Genomic DNA, 24,796 nt, shown 5'->3' with positions numbered 1-24,796 from the left:
ATGCTCCTAAAATAATTTCATTAAAGAGACAAAAAGTACAGTCAACCTTGTAAAAAAATTAAATAAAGAAAAAACATTACACACAAAACAAAGAAAAATACTGTTTAGGAATTTAACTTGAAATTCAAAATCGTTGTTTCTTAGTACCAGTGGTGAAACGAGTGTTTTTATGAATAAGATAAGTCTCTTTTCTAATTTGTCAAAGTTCAAAAACTACTGTGCTCTGTCATAAAAATGATGACATATGTATGTGTACACTGACAGACATCCCAAACGACCAATAACTGACCAAAATGACGCTCCAGGCGGAGCTACAATCTCCGGCGGAGGCTGGGTGTCGCCTGACCGGATGATGACAGAAGTTTTCAGTCTAATGTGGCGACTTTTATCATGCGATCACACATTTAAGACTCTTGCGAGTTTACTAAAGGCTGGTGGGACTTCTGACTCTTAACTCTCTCGTGTCGTACTGAAATAAACTCACCGAGCCTGTGACAGACTGCACTGCCATTTGGGAACTTTTGGTTTGCTGGACAAGAGACCCCCTTGGCTCCTGTTTGACCGTGGAGGAGAGCAGAATAAAGCCCACTGAGCTGACCGAGCTGCAGCTATGGGAAACCGGGGAATGGAAGACTTGATTCCCCTCATCAACAAGCTCCAAGACGCCTTCAGCTCTATCGGCCAGACCTGCAACTTGGACCTGCCTCAGATAGCGGTCGTCGGCGGTCAGAGTGCAGGGAAGAGCTCCGTGTTGGAGAATTTCGTTGGGAGGTTGTACCATTAATATGTAGTATTGGCTCAAACTGACACTGTGAAGCTTAACTTTCATTTTTTTTGGCAGGAGTCTCTCGTTGTTCCTTTAATAAAAACAACACAGAGCTTTTGCGTAAAAGTCGCCAGCTAAACACTTGGTTACGCGTCTGTGTGTCGGAGCCTCCCAGTTTTCCAACAGATTCTTTCCATTATGGAGGTGCTATTCACGATCGATAATTACGCATTTTACGCAAGAACACAGCTGTTTGTTTAGTGACTGGCAGAACTGGTACAAAACGAGTGTCAAAGTAAAGTGCAATAATAAAAAAAATAAAAGCTTTCGTCTTAGCGTCCACGTTCTTGAACTATACAGTCAAGAATGTGACTTTCTCATTAGATCTGTGTCCACTGTTCTTTCCAGTCATTGCTTCCTATTAGGCCCATTCTGTCAAACATTTACAAAGGCTGTTTTCCTTGAGACTGCTCATTCTGAAAAGAAAGATAGCTTCATAGTCCTCAAATTACACAGGTCAGGTAAATGTTTTACTTTCAAGGGTGAGGTATGTAAAGGTTGTTAGCAGTTATGATGAAGTCATCGTGGATTGATCATTTATTATGAGACAGTTACACCCATCGTATATATATGAAAATGCCTTGACTCTGCCCTCTCAGCATGCTAAGCACTGTTGAATTTCTTTGTGAGGCTGATGAATGAGCTAGAAGGAATTTCAGTAAGCAGTGTATGATTCTTCTTGATGATAAATAGCAGTAAAACAGCTGTTACATTATTGCCATATGTTTGAGGCCCTCTGCTCACTTTATTACGTTGTGTAAAATAATCAGTATTTTACATTAAAAACACAATGACATAGTTTGAAACAATGTGACATGGCCGTAATGCAGTTATAGGGGCCTAATCCACAGTTTGAGTTTAGTAACAAAGTAACAGGACCACTTTAATCGACTACATGTCCAAATGATTTCATTTGTTGTTCAAGAGATCGGGAATGTTGATTAGGCTGCCATGTCTCCTTTTTCCCCGTTTCCTTTTGTCTCCAAATCCCAAGCAGTGGCCGAGGGAGACAGTAGAGGCATTGATGTGTTTGTGCTGGGGTCATCAGTGATGTCACCAGCTGCACTGTCATGTGTATATGACACACTGGGTACCACCAGATACCCACAGAAGAGTACAGAGCTGTTTTCATGTTTGTTAGTTGCTCCACTGACATTCAGAGATGAAGCACTGCGTTTTGAGATTGGGGTGTTTACTTGTTTTACGAAGGTGGAAGTTAGTTTTTGTCAGACACATCCGGCTAACAGTTTCGATTATTGATGTAGGGTTTTTTTTTTCTATTTTATTGTTTATAAAATGTTGACTAGTTTCTCCTATTTTAGTTCTCCATTAAATGGAAAAAAATGTTCCTTTTACATTTTGCTATAATGTAAAACTACCCCCCAAAATTAAATTTTTGTTTGTTTAAAAAAAAAAATAGAAGAAAAGATTATCATAATGCAAAATGTTCATGATTTATTTTGTGTTGGTGGACAAAAAATAATCAGTTGTTGTTTTTTTTAATTGTACTTGGTTTAGAGGACAAAAAAACAGTTAGCAGTGTCCTTTGCAATTCCAGTTTAGATGACCCGCTGCTTCAACCGATTCATGTTGTGGTTTCATAAGTGACAGGAAGAGAGAGAAAAAAAACAGGATGGGATCGCAGTTGTGCAATTTCCTCCCTGCGCTGTCAGCAATGACTACAAGCAGAGGCTGTATACATGTTTATAGCTTCAAATCATTATATGTTAGTGCGTGGGGCTTATTTACCTTACAATAAAACTTGGACCTTGCTGCTGGCTGGGCATGCAAACAGAAAAACAGATAAGGACATATTTTCATGGCCCAGAGAGATGTGTAGTCAGTGACCTGGAAATGATCACGATTCTATTGGACAGGAGTTTCCATTGTGATGAATGTGTATGTAATGAGAAGGGCAAACAGTGGGAGACATCTGTTTGTCTTTGCACTATTCATATTGAACAGGGATGTAAGACAATCTTGGGTTTGCATTAATAATGCAAAAACTCAGATGGAGGCCTGCATTTCCAGTTAATGGTATATGAAAGCTGTTTTTCACCATGAACTCTTATTTTGGTAGGGAATGCTAAATATGTAGGATTTTGATATAGTTTAAAAATGAAATTGATGGGTTTTTTTGTTGTATTTACTTTTAAGTCAAGCCCTTTTTGTATAGCACCATTTTTTTGCCAGTTTTAAGATCACTTCACAGATGCCGTACAAGCTGATAATAAGACAGAAAAATGTTACAAAACAAATAAAAAAGTTGATTTAGTGCTATGTAAAATATATTACTAAACACAAGGAATTATAAAGAATAATAGAATAAGAAATGCAAAAAACATAAGTGCTGTAAACGCTGTATGAAACTAAAAAAAAGAAAAGAAAAGCCTGTCCATTAAACATTACTTGTTGTGTTAAACTTTACCTGCTTCTCTCCTTCAGGGACTTTTTGCCCAGAGGATCTGGCATCGTCACCCGTCGCCCTCTCATCCTCCAGCTGGTTAACAGTAAAGCAGGCAAGTTGTTTCTCAGTTGCTAGGAAGTAGTTCTTGAAAATCTGGCCTTTCTTGAAGAAAGCTGGAGAAATGTACCACACAGGATTGTTTTGTATTTACAATCCTGCACTCTAAATCCATATCAATACAGGTTTAATAATTGCATCATTTATGCCACTAATTGAGCTTCACTCACTACATCTTACAGCTGTGTTACTATGTGCCGTTTCTTTCCAGTCCATTCGGTTTTCTCCTTGCCGTCTAAAACTTGTTTATCTCCATGTAGAGTATGCAGAGTTCTTACACTGTAAAGGAAGGAAGTTTGTGGACTTTGATGAGGTCCGCCAGGAGATCGAAGCGGAAACGGACCGTCTCACTGGATCCAACAAAGGCATCTCCCCTATCCCCATCAACCTCCGTGTCTACTCCCCTAATGGTACCACACACACGTTTACAAACTCAGCCTTCTTAGTGCTGGCGCTCAACATCCGTCTGATCACTTTCACCGTTCCCTCTTTTCTCTGTCAGTGCTGAATCTGACCCTGATTGATCTGCCGGGGATGACCAAAGTGCCTGTCGGTGACCAACCCCAGGACATTGAGCATCAGATCAGAGACATGTTGCTACAGTTCATCACTAAGGAGAGTTGTCTGATCCTGGCTGTTACCCCTGCAAACACAGACCTGGCCAACTCAGATGCCCTCAAGATTGCAAAGGAGGTGGACCCTCAGGGTAAGCCAAAGTTCAGAATATGTGGACCTACACACATCTACATATTTCTTTTTGTAACTTTTTTGGTATAATTTTTGCAGCAACTTCAGGGATTGTACAGCAACTGCAAATTATTTGTTACTCAACAATTATTAATGCTGATGACAAGAAGTTTTTATTTGAAATTATCCTGAGATTATCTATCTGAATACTAAAACATAATTACGACTTTTCTTCAGGGCTACGCACCATTGGTGTGATCACAAAGTTGGACTTGATGGACGAGGGGACAGATGCACGAGACATCCTGGAAAACAAACTTCTGCCGCTCCGCAGAGGTACGGACACAAAACCAAAGCATTAAAACTCCCACGCCATAGCCACAGCAGTATCACCTGTTGTTTTGTGGACAACAGGTTTTGCTATATTGTTGTTTTCTTTAAACCTCGCATGACTATATTGGGACGACAGCCAGAGATATTTTAAGATAGAGGCATGTCTCTCAAATAATCCCAAATTAATTGATGAACTGAATGAGGCGGAAAAAGAACTACCAGGAGGGAAAAAATTAGGCAAAATTAGCAAACATGGAGCAAAGAATCTGTGATAAACTTGAACCTAGGTTGCTGCAGTGGCCTTTGGAATATGGATTAGCCTGTGCATAAGATGAACGGTAGCAGCATGCAAGTCAGCCACATGTTCAAGCTTTTTTAAAATTTTATTTTATCTTATTTTATTTGTCAGATTTGACAGGTGAGTCCATACACAGTTTTTATGCTGCATTAACCAATGAAATTGAAGTTAATATTAATAATGATACAAAATAATTAGCTAGCAATAATTAGTTAGCATCATTTTAGTTAGCATCCTATTTAATACTTACTTACTGGAATAACTGAACATCAGCTCTTTAGAGTGCATTCAAGTAAAATGCTAGACAACACGACACCTACCTATTACTCAGACAGCCACAAACATAATAAAGCATAATGTGGTTGCCATAAAAACAGGGGGATTAACTGTAAAGACCAAATCTATTTTGTTCCTGACTCTAACCTCCTGAGACCCAAGGACAAAAGAATCTTCCCACTGAACTTTTTTGTGATTTCCTGCCTCTTTGGAGCTAAATGAGGCCCCCCAAACACATGAGATATCAATGGAAAGTCCAGGATGTCCTCTATTTAGTACATCAGGACTTAGTAGGGTAGCTCAAATGAGTCAAAAAAGCAAATGTCCATTACAGAGGTCATAAATGAATAGCCTGGTTGTCAGGAGGATAAACAAGAAGTTGAACATTTTAATACAGGGGTAAAAAAAAAAAAAAAGCTACTGCATAGCCTCTAGTGGGGATTGGTGGAATTGCAGCTCATGTTTCAAAGAGGCTCTTTTGACTTAAGTTTTGCTTCAATTTGTGCCTGTTATTTCAGATTCAGACACTTTATTGTCATTAACATTTCCACAGCAACAACATTAAATGCATCCTGTAGAAGAATAGAGCAATAAAAAGAAAGCAAATTCATAATAACTAAGGAAAAACAACATAATAAAACACAGTCACGTGTTTTTTCACATATTGCACATTGCCTTCCTACTGCTTTCGAAAACAGCAGCCAAAGGGCATTTATTCAGCATTAGGTAGAATAATTACTTTAGGAAAGAAACTGTTCTGACTGACTGTTTGTCCTTGATTTAATAGCTCTGAATTTCCTCCCTAAGGGCAAGAGCTCAAACAGAGGTTTACTGGGTGTGTGTTGAGTCTTTGAGAGTATTTTTTTTAGTTTTCTTTTTTAAATTGATGTAAAACAAACACTGTTTTAATCAGAGTTTAAGAAATTAACTTTGTAGGAACTGCATGTAGCTTTTTGTACAATATTTAGTTTTGTAATTTTTAACAATTTTTGGACTAGAAACCAAAATAACTTTTAGTCACATGTGCTGTTGTTTTAGTAAAGTGTGGGGGGATGTTCCACTTTGTGAATTCAATCTGGTCTTTAGTAAATCCATTACATTTCTTGTGTGACTACAAATCAAAAAATGATGTGGTTCTGGTCTTCTAAACTCCCTGGGTGCCTTGTTTGTACTTTTCTTTAGGTTATATTGGTGTGGTGAACCGCAGTCAAAAGGACATTGATGGGAAGAAAGACATCCGTGCCGCTTTAGCCGCTGAAAGGAAGTTCTTCCTGTCTCATCCTGCATACAGGCACATTGCAGAACGCATGGGTACACCACACCTCCAGAAGTCCCTCAATCAAGTGAGACACACACCTGATTATACAAACACACATAACAGGCAACGACAGTCACTTATAGCACTGAAGTGTTCATAAAAACGTACAATTTTTTTGTAACTTCTTTACAGCAACTCACCAACCACATCCGCGACACGTTGCCAGGGTTACGCAGTAAACTCCAAAGCCAGCTGCTATCACTGGAGAAGGAGGTGGAGGAATACAAAAACTTCCGTCCTGACGACCCGGCACGCAAGACAAAGGCGTTACTTCAGTCAGTACCCACTTCCACAGACCCAGATCCACAGATGCATGAAAACTCTACAGGATATTACATTTAATATTCATTTTGTAAAACCTGCAGGATGGTGCAGCAGTTTGGTGTGGACTTTGAGAAGTGTATAGAAGGGTCTGGAGATCAAGTGGATACTTCCAACTTGTCTGGTGGAGCGAAGATTAACCGTATCTTTCATGAGCGGTTTCCCTTTGAACTAGTGAAGGTGACAAGTGTTGTCATCCCTTTTCTCAAAAATAATTATTTTTCTTTGTCTTTTTTTTTTAGTTCTTTTAGGTCACATATTTTTTTATTTGCCCCTGAATTACCCAAAGAACACAAGCGCCTCTTAGACTGTTGCTACTGTTAATTTGGCTGCAAGTATCACCAATGATACACATAATGAATCAAATCCACTGTGTCTTAGATGGAGTTTGATGAGAAGGAGCTGAGGAAAGAGATCAGCTATGCCATCAAGAACATCCATGGAGTCAGGCAAGTTGAGCCAGGCTGTGAAAAAAACCCACACATTTGTCTGCTCACCTGTCTTACCTCTTTTCTGTCCGCGCTTTATGTGTCCCTCTTTTGTGTGCTGGCTATAATGTGCTTTTTTTCTGTAACCATTTTCTGTAATCTCTCGGCTGCTTGTCAGCCTTATGTCTATTTTCTTTCCTCTGCTCTTCCTCGTTTGTTTTTCCCCACTCTCTCCTCATGCCTTCCCTATGTGTATGTACCTGTTTCACACTGTTCCCATGTGTCTCCTACTCCATGTCTCCATGTTTGTCTTGTCTGTATGTCCTTCAGGACAGGCCTGTTCACCCCAGACTTGGCGTTTGAGGCCATAGTGAAAAAGCAGATCATTAAGCTGAAAGAGCCCTGTCTGAAATGCATCGACCTGGTCATCCAGGAGCTCATCAACACAGTCAGACAGTGCACCAATAAGGTATCACTGCATGGTCGCCTGCCCGACTGCTACTCATGCATAGCTTGTACTGCCAGATGTAATTTTTCACCCAACAGTAGCCATTTTTGTGTGCGTCTGGACATTTTTTTCTTGGATTGCACAACTGAAACAGGAATTTAAAGAACAATTTTATAATCCTGCTTTGAGGTTTTCTTATATGAAGAAAACAATATAAAGCTATGTGTTCTGGCTGTACTGCAGTGCATTGGAGTGGTGTTTCTGAGGAGCTGTGTAGTAAGAGATAGATGGGCTGTGACACGTTCCTGTACAGGTTCTTTGCAAAAAACAAGCTGCAGGCCTGGTTTGAAGAAATAGCTCGAGACAGCGTCTACAGCCACAGCTGCTTCCTGAGATTATACTTAATCAAAGCCCTGCTTTGAACTAAATTTCAGCATGCTATTGTTTCTGTTTGATCGCAAAACTCCAACATATAGCTGACACTGGGGGGAACTCTTTTTGGTCAAGTTGAAATTTTGTTATGAAGGTGGGACTAACCAAAGTTGTTAGGCTTGATTGCCTGTACACAGTTTGATGTCGTGTTTCTACAGTGACAAAGAAGATATAAGCCGACCAGCTAACTTGCACATGTACAGGAAGCTGAAACCTCCATCAACCTGCAGCTTGTTTCTGTTCTGAACATGAAGTAGAACTAACTAACCACCTGTTTTTCCCTTTTGTCATATTCCTCAACCTTCATCTTTACATTCCCTCTTTAAATGCTTTCTGTTTTCCCAAACTATTCCATCCAACATGGGCTTTTGTTTTGTTTGTTTTTTTATCACCATTCCCTTTTTTCTCCCACCATGGCCCATACAACACTTCCTCCTCTTCCTCCTGATATTAAACCTCCAACTCCCACGATGCATCACTACAGGACAGGCCTGTTCACCCCAGACTTGGCGTTTGAAGCTATAGTGAAAAAGCAGATCATTAAGCTGAAAGATCCCTGTCTGAAATGTGTTGACCTGGTCGTCGTCGAGCTTGTCACCCTGATCAGGAAGTGCACTGAAAAGGTAAACATGAATAGCAGAGAGGCATGTTGAGGTTATGGAGAGAGCTAAAGGACAAAAGAGTGAAGGAGAAAAAACAGACAGGCTAAGACTAAATAGTGAGAGCAGATAAATTCAATAAACTAACTCGTCCTGTCAGTGTCCCGCTGCTTGAAGGCTTTGCTGAACATCCATCCTGCTGCTCCCCTGGACCCCCAATGACAAATCCAAGAGCCCCTTCCCACTCTGATCCTGAAATCCACTCAGCCCATCATCACTGGGATTAGTGATTTAACACTACCTCACCAATATCAAATCCATTCCCCTCTCACAAGACATGTGGCTGCTTAAAATGGCACAGCTGTGGCTGGTGTTGTGTATATTTCAAGTGGTGTACCTTTTCTACACTATTCATATCCACAATGAGACACTCACAATGCTCTTCCAGACTGTTTTTCCCTCTTTCCTATCTTTTAACCTCACTGATTTCCTGGTTTCTCTATGAGCTTGAGATTATAGTACAGTGGAAGGGTTAATTAGCCCGGTGCTGTTTTATAATATGGTTAAATTTTCATAGATAAGAAAAAATCTCAAGCTGATAGAGGACTTGTTAGCGCATGCCTCCTAAGGTGTTGTATGTTAGTTGTCTGACCTCAAACGTGTTCATGGTGTAACTTAACTGTCGCTGGTTGAGTGTAGCTGCTTACAAGGAGACACAGATTGTTTTACAGTGTTGAGCCTGCATACAGTAACAGTGTATCCGTGTGTAATCTGCATCAATCTGCAGCAGTGCATGTGCATGTGTCTCTGTATGTGTGCTTTCTACAGCTGACCTCGTACCCCCGACTGAGAGAGGAGACCGAGCGGATTGTCACCACTTATGTCAGAGAGAGAGACAGCAAAACCAAAGACCAGGTGCGTGCTAGAGATGGAGCTTGCCTGAACAATTATAAAGCTTGCCTTGTTTGTGTACACAACACGTCATGTTTTGCCCTCTTTGGCAGGTGCTGCTGTTGATTGACATTGAGCTCTCCTACATAAACACTAACCATGAGGACTTTATTGGATTTGCCAAGTAAGACCAACTTAAAATATAGATTATTCAGTTTAATTAGGATAAGTAAATGCGGGGGTTCATATTCACTTTTTAATTATATACATGATAGTAAAATCTTTCCATTTCCATGATAAATCGTAGTAGCTAAAACATTATCTGCCTTTTTCCACCACTAGCTGCTGCCAGAAAACATTTAAGTCTTAAATCATTTAGCAAGCAGGTGGCTGTCATGTGACCTGCCTCCTGTGTGCTCCAAACATGAACCCATAACTGAAAACTCATCTGAAGCAGACTCATATGCCGCATGTGAGAAAGGGCATCTGCGTGAAAAGCTTTATTCTCTTTAAGATCAATTCAGTGTGTAGAGTTTATCAATCAAATGTTGAGCTTTATCGTGTGTAACTTTCAAACTGTTCTGTAGTATCAGGAAAAAGTAAGCCTAAATTTGAAATGATACATACACAGGCTACGATTCTTTCTCACAAAAAGCCTTCACTTAAATTTATTGGGATTATTTTACATTTACAGTTAAAATACAACCTAAGGGCGGCACCGATTACCTCACACCTGTCAGTGGAATTACCCTAGAGCAGTTTCTTGTAACTTGTCAGTTAATGTGTCAGAATTTGTAGAAGTATCAGAGAATCAACAAAGCACTGGAAAATATATTTTTCACAGATTTTGGTCCATAGTGAAGTGATAGCACCACAGTCGGATTTGTCAGTTGCACATCCATCTATTCACCACCTCCCCAAAGGTCCTCCACTGGATTCAGATATAGTAAATGTGGAGGCCTTTTAAGAACATTCAACTCATTTTCATTTTAAAGAAACCAGCTCGAGATAATGAGCTCTGTGAATGACACTCTATCCCGTTGAACAGCCAAAAGAAAGCAGGTACATTGTAATCATAAAATCATAAAAAGGTACTCAGGGAGCCTCTGTATGCTCACTGTGTATGCTCACTTGGTATTAAGGGGCCTAAAGTGTGCCCAGAAAATCTGTCTCACACCATTACACCACCACCAACCTAAATGTTTGACACATGGTAGGATGAATCCCTCCTTTTAAGTTGTTTATGCAAAATTCTGATTCAAATGCAGCAGTGGAAATCGGACCCTCACTGGACCAGGCAACATTTCTCCAGTCTTTTACTGTCCTTTGGTGTAGCCTCAGTTTCCTGTTCTTCTGCCTGTTGTGTGCTCAGCGATGCTCTTCTTCATAGCTTGGTTGTGGTTATTTTTTATCAGCTTTAAGCAGTCCGGCGATTCTACTCTGACCTCTGACATCTACAAGTCATTTTCTCACAGAGAACTGTCGTCAGCTGCATATTATCTTTTTTCAGGACCATCTGTTGTAAACCCTAGAGATGGTTGTGTAGATCAGCACTTTCTGAAACACTCAGACAAGCTCGTCTCACACCTGTAATAGTGCCACATTCAAAGCCACTTAAACCACCTTGTTCTCAATTTTGATGCTCAGTTTGAACTTTAGCAGGTCAGCTCGAACATGCCTAAATGCACTGACTGTCTGCAAAGTGACTGACTGATTAAATATTTGCATTAATGGGCAGTTGAACGGCTAATAAAGTGGGCATTGTGTGTAAATATATTTTGGTTTGGTTAGCGTTTAATCTTTCTGCCTTTTAGTTTGAAAGGAAATTCTACTAAACCCAAATGCATTTAAAGGCTACTCAACAGTTCATCCTGCTCTGCCTTAACCTCCTAGGACCTGGTGTCCACATATGTGGACATCACATTTTGGGTTATTTAGACCAAAATACTCAATTCTGCTATACAAGGGCCTGATATCCACTTACGAGGACATTATACTGCTACTGTTCTATCAAAATTTTAAACTAATATCCTCATATGTGGCTCTTATTTTTCATAAAAACAAAAATAAGGTTAAAAAAAAAATCTGGTAATTCTTTGTTTTTACATTCATCCGGCCCCAATCAGCCCAAATATCAAAGAGAAATTAAAAATGCATGCAGTGGAAGAGTTCGGGTCTTAGGAGGTTAAAGATAAAAATATAATATAAAAGCAAACTGATCAAAAGGAAACTGATGTCTTAGATTCTTTTATGTTGCATGAAAGATTCCAAGAGTAGTGACAGTTACTGAATTTCTCTGTCATCTGTTCCCCGTTTGAAAAAAGTTCTGTATCTGATGTTATGAAATCTGCCTCCTACAGCGCCCAGCAAAGGACTGCTGCTAATGCCACCAAGAAGCGAGCCATGCCCAATCAGGTGATCAAAGATACTACACCTCATCTAAAGTGCACATGCCTCTGTGATGTCATCATAGACCCTGCTTCCATCTGCTGTTATTCTGTTTTCATTTCTCGATGTTGTCTCAGCCTATCTCTCCTGCCATTACTACCTTGTTTCGTCACACGTTCATACTCTTGTCTGTGGCCCTCTAGTACTCTCCCTTAATTTCCCTTTCCTCTGCCTCGTCTTGTGGTTCTCCTTTAAATAGCCCAGGGAGAGATTCTTGTAAGTATGAAGCCCCCACGTCTCCATTTGTCACTTCCTTCTTCACTGGGTGCAGAGTAAACGGTCATTCGGACCATGCCGAGAAGCAAGATTTGTACTCCGTGATGAGAGGAATTGGGAAGTGAGAGTTACACTAACAAGGATGTGTTATGGAGAACTGGAGTAGCTGTCATTAAAAAAAAGCAAACAAAAAAAAAAAACTTACAGCTTCCTTTTTTAAAATTCACTGTAATGTTCTGTATACACAGGGCAAGTTGATGTGTGGGAATTTGGGACAATTCTTATTAAACTTACGATAAGTTCACAGTCACATGTACTAAAAAAAAATTCTGGAAAAACTTTGTTGTTTGGAGTAAATTGCAGCAAACCAGTAAAGACAACCCACTACCTAAAGAAAGTAGAAAAACTGTCTGTAGACTTGCAGTTTCAGCAGGATTTACAGGCGTTAGAAGCCCAACAGTGCATCATTTGTCAGGAGAAGCTGATTACTGATATGGTGCCAAATTAGCTAAAGAGGCGCTTGGAAATCAAACATGACATCTTAGAAATCTTAGAAAGATTGAAACCAGAAGAAAATGCCAACGGAGTGAGATTGTAGGTTTCCTGCTAGGTCCAGAGTCCACTAAAGTTCCCTCTGTGTGTGTCAGGCACAAAGAAATTGAAAACCACTGGCCAAATCATAAAGGATGCCCGTGTGGATGTGTTTTAACAGAATAGCCTAAATAGCTGTGGCTTTGTTATTTTGTAGCTCACAGCTCAGATGCTCAGTTCTTTTGCTGTGCCAGTGACCATTCCACAGAAACAAACAAGAAATTTGTAGCTCCACTCCAGCACATTTGATTAATGAAATTTAGCCATCAGTAATCCCTTCCAAGCTGAACTACAGGCTCTTTTAAAAAATCACATTTTAATTGCAGTATTAAGACTTTAAGTAATTAACAGTGACACATATCTGCAATTATGACTAATTATACTGGGAAATTCGTGCACTAGTGGTCTATAAAAGTTACATTTTGAACCAATTTGTCACAGCTATCCACTGTAACAAATTGTCTGCAAGGCTGACGCACCAACTGTGCAATCCATCTCTGGTTACGCCAACCAGATTTCAAGTATTGCATACGTCTGCTCATTATCCCTGTGTGTTCATTTGTCTTCCTGTTCATCAGTCTGGCAGTAAAAAGGATGCAAAGAAGGTGACTTTCCATTTGAACCTATTATCACTTGTTTGTACTCTTTGTGGTGCATTTATTGATGCTGTACGGACTGATCTGATTGCTTAGTGATCTCCTTTTTTTATTAAGAACATTGTTACACCAGCACGGCTGCTATGTTGCTGTTTTTAAAGTCGCTGTAGCATTTTTGGGGGCATATATTTGGTATATGTTTAGGTTTCATTTGTTTTTACCATTCTGGTCGCTTGCTGTTGATGTCTGTACAGCTTAATCAACTGTTGGACTTAACTGTGTACAGGTCATCCGCAGAGGTTGGCTCACCATCAACATCAGCATTATGAAAGGGGGATCCAAGGAATACTGGTTTGTCCTGACTGCCGAGTCTCTGTCCTGGTACAAAGACGATGAGGTAAGGCTGCTTTCAAAGACGAAAGGTTAAGTAATAATTTACTGGAGTAAAGCGGAAGTTACAGCATGCCAACAATGGCAACATCTTACGTGTGCGTTTAAAGAAATTTCTTAAAGTTGTTCCGAGCAGTGAATGAGTTTGTTTTGAAATAACTTTATGCATTTAAGTCTGTCTACTTTTAAACTTGTCGATATATAACTGTGTCTTTTATCAGGAAAAGGAAAAGAAGTATATGCTGCCTCTTGACAACCTGAAGCTGAGAGATGTGGAAAAGGGCTTCATGTCCAGCAAGCACGTCTTTGCCATCTTCAATACTGAACAGAGGTGTGGATGCTTTAATCGTCTGTAATCATTACAGTGATGCTGGGTTTGTTTGTTTTTTAGATATGATCTTTGGTCAAAGTTTGCATGTCTGTTTTACAGGAATGTGTACAAAGACCTGCGTCAGATTGAACTGGCATGTGACACTCAGGAGGATGTTGACAGCTGGAAGGCTTCCTTCCTGAGAGCTGGTGTTTACCCAGAAAAGGACCAGGTATTTCATTGTTACACTTACAATCTAGAAAACTGGGGAACCTTTTATTCTAGTGCTTTCAGAGGTGAGTATTACAAAGCATTATGTTCAGAGTTAACGTCTGTACTTTCCTAAAACCACTGGAGGAAACTGCAACAACAATCACAACAGTGCATTGCAAACTGTTGCATTGTCACAGGAACAACATGCAAATATCTTTACCTTTGACAAATTGCTACCAATTCCATTTTACACAGCTTTAACTATAGAAGACAGATTTTAAAAATGGCTAATTATCAACAAGAATATTTGAGCAGCAAAATCAGTTTTGCTTTGATCTGCTCAAAAGTCATTTACATGTCTTCTTAATTGGACTATGGGGAACTGTAAGACCTACATTTACTGAGCAACTTTTAATCTTTAACGTATAAGTATAAAGTTTCACACCTCTAATGTGCAGCTGTCACATTAGAAGTGAAAAGCAGCAGTGTTAAAATTAATATACTTTTATAAATTCATGATAATTAACCACCATCTGCAAGGACTTCACTTATTCCTAGCACTATTGTGCCTTTTTCACCAAGTCTCATTTTACGTGAGCACACACAGAGGCTGAAGAAGAAACTCTCGATTCACAAAGGAATTGTATTATCGTTTATCTCTAACGCAGGTTTTATTCATATATTTATTTAAAGCTAGCTCACAAAAGAAAGCCTGGCTGTGTTGAAATACCTTTGCTGGTACAGTCCAGAATTGGTGTTTCTAAATGTGTTAACTTTTTATCTAAAGACACCTGCTATTCATGGTCATTTTTGCTTCCTCTGTCTCTATCCATCTGTCTGGTGTCCTGCAGACTGAGAATGAAGATGCGATGAATCCTAGCGACACCGTGTCCATGGACCCGCAGCTGGAACGACAGGTGGAGACTATCCGCAACCTTGTGGACTCATACATCAGCATTGTCAACAAGTCCATCAGAGATCTCATGCCCAAGACCATCATGCATCTCATGATCAACAGCGTATGTCTACTGCTTTATTGCTGTGACTCAACATTAGTCGGAGACTTTACTCAAAGCAGGCAGGAAGCAGACAACTGCTGAGTGTAGTGGCACAGATAAAAGAGTCAGACATTTCCCCTCAGGAGTTGGCAAAGACTAAAACAGTGTTAAAAAGGGGGGCTGGGAATAATTATATAATAATTTAAACATTGCACTCTAAGCAACTTTATAGAGTCCTGCTCAAAATTATTTGTAGTTTTTCAAATGTGGAATACCAAATCTTATTAGAACTAGTTTTCTAAACTGCTGCCCTTTTCCCACTCGCACTTCCAGGCCAAGGACTTCATCCACTCAGAGCTGCTTGCCTACCTGTATTCTGCAGGGGACCAGGGCAGCTTGATGGAGGAGTCACCGGAGCAGGCTCAGAGGAGAGATGAGATGCTGAGGATGTACCACGCGCTGAAAGAGGCTCTGGTCATCATCGGAGACATCAGCACCACCACAATTTCTACTCCAGTCCCGCCACCTGTCGATGATGCCTGGATTGCCAAAGACCCAAGGTACAACATAATTTTGGACAAATTCACACAACACTTACATAAAATATTACATTAAAACTTAAATACAAATGGTAAATGATAAATGGCCTGCATTTGTATAGCGCTTTACTCAGTCCCTAAGGACCCCAAAGCGCTTTACACTACATTCAGTCATTCACCCATTCACACACACATTCACACACTGGCAATGGCAAGCTACGTTGTAGCCACAGCTGCCCTGGGGCGCACTGACAGAGGCGAGGCTGCCGGAAACTGGCGCCACCGGGCCCTCTGACCACCACCAGTAGGCAAACATGGGGTTATTTACAAGATAAAACAAAGCTGCTGAGACTATGGAAATAATAAAGAGAAATAAAAAAACAATATTAATAATAATTAAAACCCTTTTCACACTTGTATTAACAAAGAACTCATGTGATTTGGGAAGTACCCACAACATCTATGTTTTGGGCAACACAAAGACAAGTTCACTCTAAATTTACTGACATCTGTGGTCACCAGGTAGAGACCCAGTGTTACTATTAATAGACATATAGTCACTGTTGATTTGTTTCAATGTTTCCAAACCACTGAATGTCCCAAAGTAATGTTAGTTCTCTGCAAAACAGACAAACTAGGCTCAATTGATTTTATTACTCCAGATGTCCAGCAGAGGTCATCTAAAGACTGTTTTTTCCACCAATGCAAAAGAGCATTTTCAGTTATGCCAGCATCCAACTATGTTCATGTTTTTTGCAGTAATGAAACAGATTGAAGTATAAAAATCACATAATATGAGTTCTGTCAGCTGGAACATTAAAAAAACCAGTATCGTTTACCCTATTTAAATATATGCTATGCTAAAATTAAATATATGACATTTGTTTTTGACATAATATTAAATATATTTCCGTATCTTTCTTTCAGTCCTCCAGCATCCCGTCCTGGCACCGCATCAGGGGCCCCTCCCAACCGACCCCCAGGGGTGAGGGGGGCCACTCCAGGTCCTCCATCTGCTCTCAACCCATCACCAGCATTTGGACCTCCCGTGCCTTCCCGGCCTCCAGGCGATCCCAACTCTGTTCCTCTAGTCCCATCAAGGCCGGCCCGTGTGCCTCCAGCGCTGCCACCGGGCGTTCCTAGGTAAAACTACATATACACACACGCACATACAGACCTTGAAGCTTTTTTTGTGTGGCTTTGGTATTGGGGAAAGTTGCACTGAAACATTTGGTGAAGGGCTGCACTATGTGTTACTCAGGCTTTTGTTGGTGGTTTGGGAAAAACTGATGCATGACCTTCTGATAATATTTTTCCTTGCATGTTCCCTCCCCTTCCCTTCCCCCAATACCTCTTCTCCTCTCTTTTCCTGCAGCAGAAGACCACCGGCTGCTCCCAACCGACCTACTATCATACGTCCTTCAGAGCCCTCGCTTCTTGATTAGAAACCTTTTTTTTTTTATCTGGTCTTAAAGACTTTGTTTACACTTATATATTTCTTTTAAGCAGAAATAGTCACTAATTTTTTTCCTGTAACTTTAGACTACTGTTAAGTAGTAATCTGATGCTGTTTCAGTCTGTGCATTTCAGAAGCATATTGTATGTAATTGTGAGATTTTTTTAACAAGTACATAATGACATTTCCTGCATTTAGTATTATGAAAAGGGATAAATTTGATGACTTTAATGGCTCAAAAGTGTGGAACCAGCAAGTCAGGCTGAATTTTTCATTGTGCATTTAAATTGAAATGTGTCTTACAACAATACAATTTGTAACTTTTTGTATTATGTGTACTTGCTAATATTTTGTCAGCAATTTTACACACTATTCACCTCAATAAGTAAAACCGCACTTTTCTCTCAATTTTTCTCAGCTTCAAACAGGCTTATACAAATTAGAGTGACCAGTATTTTATATGCTTGATAATTTTGACTAATTAAGTTTTTATGGGTAAGGTTTTACCATTTCTCTTTTAAATACCAAGTAAACAAAAGACAGAAGAAGGAAAAAAAAACCACTGCTGCTGGAGCAGTGTGGTTTTTTTCTGGTTTAACAACAATAAATATACAGTAGTTGAGGTAAGCGTGAACTTACTCAGTCAAACACCCAGTCTGACAATTACCTCCCACAACTGTTCATCCTCATTAGTGCCTACAGTAAAGAAAGAAATTATAATTACTTAAAGAAAAATCTAAGCCATAATGGAAAAAATGTAAAGAAGATGCTCTTCTTCTTCATGAAGTGATGGAGTGAATAAATGAATAGAAAAAGACAAGTGTTTGGTGGCTGCAGCTTCTTCTTCTTTACTTTCCTCAAGGTTTTTTTTTTTTTGCACAAACAGTGAAACATGCAGAACATGCCTCTTGTGTCAGCATTTACACAGAATTGAGGTTAACAACTTTTGATTTGTAAGATTAGGAGACCAAGAGAAAAATTTCACTTTCTGTATGCGGCATGATAAGATCTTCTGCAAAGCATGATGAAAGCTAGTTGCTTTTGGTGTTTTGCTGTTCATGTAGCTGGGAAGGAATTACTAAAGGTATGCAATCCTGTTCTTCCTCACCTTTTCTTCTGTCCGCTGTGTTTTACTAATACCGTTACCCAAAATCTTTTCTTCTTCTCGTGATCTTTTAATACAGGCGGCCACCGCAAGTCCCTGCTCGTCCCAACCACTGGTGAGGGAAACTCAGACTCTACAGCAGGAGGAAGATTGTCCTACGTATAATTGTTAAGCTAGACACTTAAATAACAAGTGCATGCAGAAATGATGGTTATACAGTACAACAGAAGTCGTGGCTGGACAAAAGCTGACACTCTGTATGCGTTGGCTTCTAGAATGAGAAATGCTGGCATCCTCTGTACATTCAAGTAGACTATTAAATTTACTTAGTATTTCTATTATTTAATTTACCGTGTAGCAATCATGAAAAAATAATTTGTTTTGTTCTTTATCAGAAATGTTTATCAAATCTGAGGAAATAAAAGTAAATTGAAGGCAAAGCTTTGTGATAACATTTAGCTTAACTGTCCTACTAGGTGTGTTTACCTTGGCATGCTGATCTACTGCATGTTATTCATTCAAGACTGATGTGGAATTCATCATGTGACTTATTTATAAAGACAATTCTTTAATCAGTTCTGTTTGCGGCTGCTTTTTATCCCGAAGAAAAAATCCTCTCATCAAAGTATTTCTGTGTAAAAATGCATTTATTCTGATCAGTGACTCCCATGAAAACTTGATTTTTAAGTATCTCACACACAATGCATCTGGTAAAAAATAAAAAGCTGAGTAGAATCAAACTTACATTCTTTTCACACACAAACGTCAGAAAGAGAAAAAAAAGCCGATCTGATTCCCCAGAAGCCAAAATGTCAGAAACCAAACATGCATGTAACAATCCTGATATATACATGAACTTACATTCACATACATCCTGTATGCATACAAGTCTAAAAGAGAACTGACACGTGTTTGTCATCATTAATCACTGTGAAAATAATCCCTCATTCTTGTTCTGCATTTTTATTTGTGAGTATGTCAGCTGTTCTTTAATGGCACATAACAATAAATCAGTAATCTCTCAAAAGAAAAAGAAAAACATCCCTAAGGCTATAACCAAGGAAACACTTGGAGTGATGACAATTAAAATCGTTGTTACGATGGCAGGATCTGTTGAGGACAAATAAGCCAGCAACACTATTGCACAATGTTATCCCCTGTAAACCAGCAGTCAAAGAAGTTACACAGATCAATTGTTAGGTGTTGTCGCACAATTGACCTTCAAAGGTGACACCTTTGGTGAAAATTTCCCAAAACCTTTACATAGTTTCAGAAGTATGGGACAGTACAACAGGACAACATTTCCTCGATGGCTTGTGGTAAGATCTGACGTTAAAGGCACTAAATGACAGAAATGACTAACTAACCTAAACTTCCTAAACCCTTTACTCATCTGGTTACCCTTAAGGGTGTAACAATGTTACTTATTGCTCACAAAGAAATGTGGAACAAGGTCTCAGAAATTAAATACAACTCCAGCAGAATTTATTGTGACTGTTTGTGTCCATGTGGATTATAAGAGCAATAATACACAATAGTAATAATTTGAATGGGTAACCAAATGCCTTGTTCTCAGCTGATTTCCTTCCCGGTCTGTCATGTATTACTTCAAAACAATCCCTCTATGTGCGGACCCTCCGCTTATCGTCAAACAGTTTGCGGACTGTGTAGACCTGTGAACAAAGATGGCGGGATATCAGGTTTGAAAAGTGTCTGCCTAAAGTACAAAACAAATCATTTTCCCTTATAGAGGTTGTGAAGCTGAGATGTTTATTTACCTGTGTAAGAGCCACGCACAACATCACCACCACGCTGGCACACGACCAGAACGAGACTCTCCACAGGTTATCTTCCAAAAGGTTTCGGTCCCGTGCCTCGAAAGCGCGCAGCACCGTCTGCATCTGTCGGCTGCGCTCCAAGCGTTTGTAAAGAGATTCCATGGATTCCTGAGGGGAATGAAGCCCGGCATGAAAACATGGATAGCAACAGGGAGCAAAGATTTAAGGGATTTGGAAAAGAAACGAGAGGGGAAAAAATGACAGGCTATGCTTGGTCTCAAAAGTACCGAGCTTTCAATTGTGTAGTTGGTAAAGTGGAAGAAATAGAAGTTGCAAATGGCTTAATGACTTTTCTAAACTTCCATTTTGGTGTCAAAACAGAACTTAGATATGTGCTTTCTGTGCCGTTTCAGTTCATGTCAAATGTAAGTTTGTCAGCTAGAAAACCCATAATACGTCATGCAGCAATCGTGTGGTTTAGTTTAACTAGTTTGACTTGCCAAGTAGGCAATGATTTTCCAGCAGGTGCATCAGTATTTAAGTCTTCAAAACTGGCAAACACTGCGTAAAGATTGAAGCAGATGTTATTTGACATTTTCTATATCGTCAGCAAAATCCCACAAAAACAAAACAAAACCAAGAGTGTATTAGTTTGTCTTTTAAAACTTTCCCACTTCCCCTGCCTGTCTGTGTCTCACAGCTCAAGCATAATTTGTTCGATCTGAATATCAAAGAATAACAGGTAAAAGACATGATTTCCTTTTCTAAAAACACTATCCAAGTAGAGGCTAGTAGCAGAAACATACTAGTATGTGTAGTAAGTGTTGGTCAAAAGCAGCTGGACATCGTTCAGGTTTTTGAAAAATCACCTTTCAACTGAAAGGCCTTTTCAGTTTCATAAGCTGTACTTGCATCTATGGGACTCTCCATCATCTCTAGTGGGGTTAAATAAAATAATATGAAATGTGTTCAAAACCCAAATGAAATTCAGTTCCCTTTTACTCAAGTACTTTAATGATCTGATCGCTTCACAGATAAGTGTCAGAGTATATGCTGCTTCAGACATATGGTTAAGTTGTGGCTAATTTCTAAGTCTGTATAACCACCATGGAAAGTTGCGTCGTAAGTCAACTGTAAATGACCGCATGATCACATGTTCGAAAGGCTTTATTAAGATGTGATCAAGTCATTCATCTCTCAGTGTCGCATCTTCCCGTCCTCTTCTCACCCACTGTTTCTCTGTATGATGCTTGCTTTTTATTTTCTCCTCCCTTAATATCCGGTGAGGTAAAATAACGTAAATAAATAACCATTTGTCATAGTGTGCATTTCCTGTCCATATATAATTTTGGAGCCTATGAAATATTTATGTAATTTGTATCATTTTGAGTTTCCTACAACATGCTTAGTGTGACACAGATGTTACACACTAAAAGCAAAGTGTAGTATTTCTAATGAATTTTTTCCTAAACAGCGTAATGTAATTTTAAAAGAGGATGCCAGTCAAAGAACACTAAAACCAAGTGGCAACCACCAGGGCTAAATAACGAAGCCAAGGCAAAATAGTGCCAAAAATAGTCAAATTCCTCTTTAAGCCACTTGAAGCTCCAAAAGCGAGTCAACACACAAACTCACATGTTAAAATGTCTAAGTTTACACCATTTAAAAGCATGTTTACAGTAACTTTGGTCTCTATGAACAGTTTGCCCCATTTGTCACAACTAAACTAACATGGATTTTTTTTTTTTTTAATATTCTTTCATGAGTGTGTCCATGTGAACTAAGAGGCACGCAGACACAGGCTAATCTGTAGCTCCTGTGCTTCACTTGGTCCGCTACACTGTGTTTGTGCTTTTTTCCCCATTTTTGGAGAATTTTTAATAGACTGTATGGCAAATACTATGTCTGCCTGTGAGACCATCCAAGAAGTTGGTTCTCCAGTTTTTATGAGTGAATTTCAAGTATTTCACTTGGCTTGTAATTAGCTATAATTGGTAGGCATATGTGTGTCGGTGTGCCACACGCGTACTCCGTATTAACACAGTTGCTAACCAAGCTTCCTGGTGGTAGCCTATAACAGAGCACTAACAATCTCCTGCCCAAATATGGTGAATTTAAGCCTCAAAAACAAACAGACAACATTTGCAGGTGTCCAAAATGCTTTGAAGCTTTAAACCCAGACACTGCAATGGATGACATCACAGTGTCTAAGTCACCCACAAACTGGGACTAAATTACTAATTTTACTAATAACTTATTAAAGTAAAGGGAAGAGGATACAAACAGCAGTTAAGGTAAAGGGAAATTAAATAACAGTAAATTACTATAAAAATGACAGTATTTATGTGAACGAATCAAAAACCATATCCTTTTGAGTCAATGAAAAGCAGCTGTCCAGCATGCATGAGTTTACGCGGTGAATCAGTAAACACACTGTAAATATCATGATGACAGTTTTGAGCATTCGGTGTGTTTTATGATTCACTTGAATTTATTTTTTTAATGATGACTCATTTTCAAGTGGACTGAGTGAAGATGTCCAGACTTCCTCGTTTGGGAACTATTTTTATAACTATAAACAACACACTCTAAAGAAAGTTTCTGTAAAACCAGACGAGGTGTGTGGAACTGATGACAAAAAAGCTGCGGCGTTTTTAATTCCTAGTGGTGACGTTAATTACGCAATAAGGTATCAATGACAGTAAAAGGATTTTTATCAATGGAACAAATGATGCACCTTGCCCTTTTTCTGTTTGAATTCAAAAACCTAAAACTCACCCTGATGTCTTCCAGTTTGTATTCAAGAAGGCTTCCCTCAGGCTCCTCTAAGCCCGCCCACTCATCATCTCCTCCCACATCTCCTCCTTGGCCCTCAATAATGATCTCAAAGAACACCATCTTTTCTGAGAAGCGACTGAAGCTGTTGTCAAAACAGATTTCATAGTCTCCCTCCTCTGTGGGCTCCACCCTGAAAGAACAGAGAGTGAAAATATCAAATATAAACTAAGTTGTAATAACCCACAGGGTATATATGAAGAATGATCACAGATATAGGCCACTTACACGTGGACTCCATCAGAGCGTCGTGACTCATATATGAGCCGGATGCCCTGAGGGGAGACTACTGTGAAGTCTACATCCATACCAGCACCTGCTATTACCTGGAAAAATAGACATTAATAATAATAATAATAGATAACATTCAAATTCAAATGTCAAACATTTTGCAGTAAAAGAAAAGTCTCAAGCCAAACTAATACTAACACTTTCAAGAGGGACTCTCCCACTAAACAAACAACAGGTTGACTTGTATTACTTCCTGTCTTAAAGCCTGTTTAAACTGATACTTACAAGGTGCTGCCTTGTTTGGACAGTCATAACGGTAATATAATGGCTTCCTCCATGAATCAGCAACAAGTTAGATCAGTGACTAAATCATCTAATTAGAACAATATAATTTCACAACATTGGGTCCCACATTGTTTTTTGTATATTGCGCAATTTGTAATTTTTCTGCAGCATACAACTTTTAATACCATGCCCAACAGCTACTTTTCTGCTTCTGTGTTCAGCTGACTTTCCAACTGGTCTCTGTTATTATATTTACATAATCTTTTTTTACATTATCATTTGCATTATTGTTGAGATACTGTTTAATATTTCTGCCATTTAATGAGATTGGTGATGTTGCTGATTCTTAGCTGTCTGATTTTACACAGCAAACAATGAATCCTAAGAAAACAGAGCTGCTCATTTAGAGCAAAGACTACTGCATATTCATAACTATTTTGGTCATGATTCTTAGACACTTTTACTCACAAACTTTTTTTTAAAAAAAGGAAAACTTCACTGTTTCTTCTTTCTTTCTTTTTGCATCACACAGAATCACAATGAATCAGTATGAAGAGACTGTCTGAACTGAGATCTGAGTCACTGTCAGTTTTGCACACTTCTTACTGGCATAGACATTTCCCATGGGGGTTGTTAGACCATGGTTTTACTAGTTCTAGTATTAGTCCTAGTACCAGCTGGGTCAAGAACTACAGTGAGTTGGCATCACGGGTTTATCTCGAACAGCAGGATCTGAAACCATCAGACACGTGACTCATTAAGATTCTTATGTTATTTCCGGTACGCTATTTTGTTATCATTGATCTGTACAGGGAAAGCGTCTGACTTTCGGGAAGCACCTTATTTATAAAACGGTGGCAGATAAATTAGATTTGATTTGACGTGTTGGTTTGATTTGACTTGCTTACCGTTTCAGGAAAATGTGGAACAAAAGATGCATTGGTAATAACTTCAGATTCTTCAATGTGACGTTAATGGTGGCTTATTAAAATACCTGCACAATGCATGCATGCATGCCAGCTAACGTTAGCTGAAAGGAGTGACGCAAGGCATCTACAACATGTTCCGCTATCGCTGCTATTATGAAATAAACTGTGCAGACATTGAGTGGTTATTTCTTCGGATCCCCCATACACAGTTACCTGATATTCGACCTCCATCGTACCGTTCTTTACTGCGTTTTGAAAGAAACACTCGGATCTTCCTGCTGGCAACAGAAACGTAAACTCGCTGTCTTGGCTCTGACCGAAACAGCTCACAGACCCTGCATAACACACAAAGACTGCTGCAAACACAAGCAGCCGTCCTCTGCTTCTAGATTTCCTCCAAAGTGCATCCATGGCGAAAATATTATTGGAGAAACACAGGGTTATCTAAGTTGAGCCATCTCCTTAGCATCTCCTCTTCCGCAGCAGAACTTTACG

General features: G+C 39.4%; 2 protein-coding genes across 4 annotated transcripts; one reads left to right on the top strand and one right to left on the bottom strand.

The window, feature by feature from the left end:
- Positions 1-318: 318 nt before the first annotated feature.
- On the top strand, positions 319-18,818 carry LOC102793161 (dynamin-2-like). 3 transcript variants are annotated; one of them, XM_006790773.3, is made up of 20 exons: positions 319-771; positions 3,272-3,345; positions 3,611-3,760; positions 3,853-4,056; positions 4,275-4,373; positions 6,127-6,287; positions 6,395-6,537; positions 6,628-6,763; positions 6,965-7,032; positions 7,342-7,480; positions 9,319-9,405; positions 9,495-9,565; positions 11,742-11,796; positions 13,519-13,629; positions 13,844-13,953; positions 14,053-14,164; positions 14,997-15,164; positions 15,477-15,703; positions 16,610-16,825; positions 17,058-18,313. In XM_006790773.3, the coding sequence occupies exons 1-20, from the start codon at positions 611-613 to the stop codon at positions 17,125-17,127; spliced, it is 2,562 nt and encodes an 853-aa protein (XP_006790836.1). In that variant the 5' UTR covers positions 319-610; the 3' UTR covers positions 17,128-18,313. The 3 variants fall into 3 exon arrangements, with proteins under 3 accessions (XP_006790836.1, XP_035763548.2, XP_006790837.2); XM_035907655.2 differs by lacking the exons at positions 319-771; positions 3,272-3,345; positions 3,611-3,760; positions 17,058-18,313 and adding an exon at positions 18,323-18,818 and having other exon boundaries at positions 3,858-4,056; XM_006790774.3 differs by lacking the exons at positions 319-771; positions 3,272-3,345; positions 3,611-3,760 and having other exon boundaries at positions 3,858-4,056; positions 17,061-18,313.
- A 63-nt stretch (positions 18,819-18,881) lies between these two features.
- Positions 18,882-24,796, bottom strand: tmed1b (transmembrane p24 trafficking protein 1b). The gene is made up of 5 exons (XM_006790776.3): positions 24,515-24,796; positions 23,085-23,182; positions 22,800-22,989; positions 20,022-20,189; positions 18,882-19,916 (listed from the first exon to the last, which is right to left on the bottom strand). The coding sequence occupies exons 1-5, from the start codon at positions 24,710-24,712 to the stop codon at positions 19,866-19,868; spliced, it is 705 nt and encodes a 234-aa protein (XP_006790839.1). The 5' UTR covers positions 24,713-24,796; the 3' UTR covers positions 18,882-19,865.

This window comes from Neolamprologus brichardi, chromosome 6 (assembly GCF_056152115.1).
Source record: "Neolamprologus brichardi isolate AB-2024 chromosome 6, ASM5615211v1, whole genome shotgun sequence".
Lineage (NCBI taxonomy): Eukaryota > Metazoa > Chordata > Actinopteri > Cichliformes > Cichlidae > Neolamprologus > Neolamprologus brichardi.
Note: the sequence above shows the minus strand (reverse complement) of the source record. Positions and strands in the feature narration are given on the sequence as shown.